Source organism: Anarrhichthys ocellatus, unplaced genomic scaffold, assembly GCF_004355925.1.
Source record: "Anarrhichthys ocellatus isolate YVR2014 unplaced genomic scaffold, GSC_Weel_1.0 scaffold6025, whole genome shotgun sequence".
Classification (NCBI taxonomy): domain Eukaryota; kingdom Metazoa; phylum Chordata; class Actinopteri; order Perciformes; family Anarhichadidae; genus Anarrhichthys; species Anarrhichthys ocellatus.
The window spans coordinates 1-3,131 of record NW_022285999.1 but is presented as its reverse complement, the minus strand read 5'-3'; the positions used below and the strand labels follow the sequence as shown (position 1 = coordinate 3,131).

The 3,131-nt window shown below is 46.1% G+C and overlaps 1 protein-coding gene across 1 annotated transcript; it reads right to left on the bottom strand.

Annotated features, from left to right (window-relative positions):
• Positions 1-6: 6 nt before the first annotated feature.
• Positions 7-2,953, bottom strand: LOC116380064 (E3 ubiquitin-protein ligase HERC2-like). Its single transcript, XM_031842021.1, has 5 exons — positions 2,676-2,953; positions 1,749-1,867; positions 756-881; positions 526-681; positions 7-445 (listed from the first exon to the last, which is right to left on the bottom strand). Exons 1-5 carry the CDS (start codon positions 2,785-2,787, stop codon positions 89-91), a joined length of 870 nt encoding a protein of 289 aa, XP_031697881.1. The 5' UTR covers positions 2,788-2,953; the 3' UTR covers positions 7-88.
• Between the last annotated feature and the right edge of the window lie 178 nt (positions 2,954-3,131).

Sequence of the window (3,131 nt, the reverse complement as noted above, 5' to 3'; positions counted from 1 at the left end):
GTGTAGATAAAGTTTGATCGTTAGCCGTCAGAGTGTAGATAAAGTTTTACCGACGAGCAGACCGTGACATTAATGATCCGTTGCTCCACTATTCATCAACACCGTCTGGTATAAAAACAGAGAGGCAGACCTTTCCATCAGCGGTGACAGCGAACAGAGTCTGTTCCCCCCCGATCAGCTGCACCGGCCTCAGCGTCGCGAGGGCTTCGGTGGGCGTGGGCACCTTCACCTTCGCCCCCTCGATGCCGCCCAGCTGACCCCTGTGGTTGTGGCCCCAGCCGTAGATGGTGCCGCTGCCCCCGGCAGAGAGGGTCCAGTCGTCCGGCCGCCGGTTCATCCACTGCACCAGCTGCTCGTCGTGCTCGCGCTTGAACAAGTCGTGACTCTCGTGGAGGCCGTTCATGCTCTCGTGATCCGCCATGAGCTCCCGGATCTTCTTTGTGACCTTCAACAATAAAAAGGGGGATCAACAACATTCTCGTATCGATGCGCGACGAGGAGGAAAAGTAAGTGACGCACGCTCACCTCATCCAGGAAGGGTCTCGGTAGAGAGGTCCTCTTGTCCAGAGCCACAGTGACTCTGGAGGCCGTGCAGTACCGGCGGAACCAGGCCCACTTATGAGTCTCGGCACAGCAGGGGAGAGTATCGAGCTCTAGATCGCAGGCCAGAGCCACCAGGACCTGAACACAACGTTCAAATGAGCCTCGTGAGCACCCTCCACAGCGTTGGTGAGTGTAAACCGTTGGAAGCATACCTTGAAAAACGGGCTGTGCAGGAGCTGCTTCCCTCCTCTGACGATGGGGTCCTCGTACTCGTACTGCCTCTGCAGAGCCTCTGGGAGCCCCTTCACCAGAGCAGCCAGAGCACTGCCGGTGAAACTCTAGAAGAACAAGATCAATTAGATTATTGTTAGAAATACAGGCCTCATTTAACTTGATGTAATAACTAACTTTAAATATCAGTTGTTTGTTATAGTAACAGTTCTCAACACAACATAGAAGCATTGCAGTCAGTGATACGGAAGCCCTGAGAGGGAAGACAGGAAATACAATTCTGATCGTTTATGACTTCAGAACAGGTGAAACAATCTTTTACCTGGAGAAACATTGTGTCATCTGAGAAAACAGGGAAAAACAGGAGTAATATTGTGAGGTATAAATAATTTCAGGAAATTTTTTCACAAACGTCTTTGTTGTTGTTGTTGTAATACTCATTTGGCCACAAGAGGCAGAAGTGCACCACTAAATGTTCTCAACAGAACTCAAAGCATTCATGTTTTCTTCACATAACTTTCTAACACATACGCACCTAAAACTCTCAAAATGATCCTGACAAAAAAATACCGATGAAAAGAACAACTTTTTTTCCTGCCTGTTTTCACATATTGTTTAAAGATTGTTATTTTGTGCCATAAACAGAGAGAGGGGACGACAGACAGCCGTCTAGTGGCAGCAAAGGGCCACAAAAGAGATTATTTTTAAAACTATAAACACAGTAAAGAAAACTACAAGATATATACTATAAGCACAAGACTTTTGCTTCTTTCTGGTCTCTCAGGGCTTCCGTAGCTTTGACACATTTGGGTGAAATATGTTCAACATTAATAAGTGAAACAAGGTGTTATAATAGTAACAACAGCCACGTTCCAATCAGCATCATGTATTACTGCAATAGCCATCACATATAACATCTTATTATTCTTCAGATCATCGTTATGTACACACAGTAAACATTTCTCCGTGCTCACCATGGAGCGAGCCTCGCCCTCACTGTCTCCCAGCAGCCGGTTGATGTTGATGGACTGACCGTACTCGGTGGTCAGAAGCTTCCGTAGTCTCTGCAGAGCCCACATCCTGTGTCCAGCAGCTGGAAGGGAATGAATCACATGCAACATGAATATATATATATTTCACTGATATCTCACTATGACTACGTTTACATAGACCAAATATATTTTGTTTTGGGCGTCTCTGCAAACTGTTGGTAATTGGTTTGTGTTCATCTACTGTACAGGACGTAAACGGCATATCCAGGAGTCAACCTCCGCTTCTTTAAAGTTCTTCAGTGCTTCACGTCTTAAAGCTGCATTCTCTCTAGTGACCAGCAGGGGGTTGTATAGAAGTCTATGAGAAAATGACTCTACTTCTCTCTTGATTTATTACCTCAGTAAACATTGTAAACATGAGTTTATGGTCTCAATCTCTAGTTTCAAGTCTTCTTCAATACAGCATGATGTTCATTTAGTACATTATGGTCCATTTAGAGTCAAACAGACCATAAAGCAGGGGATGCTTTAGGGCGGGGCTACACGGTGTTTGACAGGTCTCTACCAGAGACGTATACGCCGTCTCTACGTCACTCCTCCTCAGTCCACATATGGTCACTTCCTGTTCACTGGTTGCAAAAAAACAACATGGCGATGGACAAATCGCCGAACTCGAGGCTTCAAAACATCAACAAACCAACGAGTGACGTCATGATGACTACTTCTTATAAACGGTCTATGGGTACATCCCTACTACCCTACCTAATGTCTACAGGACCCAACTCGGAATACCCAAGCGGAATATGGTGCCAACATGACTCGGATCAAATTGAGAATATTGAAAAATACTAAAATATTAGAGTGTTAACATAGTCGATGTCATGGTGGATCAGGACCATCATACTGTACCTAGTGCACTCAGCTGGGCACAAGCAGCGAGGGAAGCAGCCAGTCGAGGCACGATGCTCCTGTTGGAGGCAAAGTTGAGCCTGAAGTCCAGCAGACAGGTCACCAGGTCCATGGAGGGACAGGACAGGATGCAGCGATCGGACAGCAAGTCTTTGGGACCTGAAGGACGACACCATGAAAAGACTCGGTGTCAAAAGCCTCAGCAGTAGTGGAGTAACAGATCCCCCTCACAGTTCAACGTTAACCATCAGAGTGTAAATAAAGTTTTATCGTTAACCATCAGAGCGTAAATAAAGTGTTACTGACTCAGTAGAACATGTGTTTCTAGTCTCTGATCTCTGATCATGTTTCATTGTAAACAACCAATCAGTGTGCCAACAGGAGGAGAGCTAGTGACGTTAGCAGCACTGCTAACGGCTAACCAACAGGAGGAGAGCTAGTGACGTTAGCAGCACC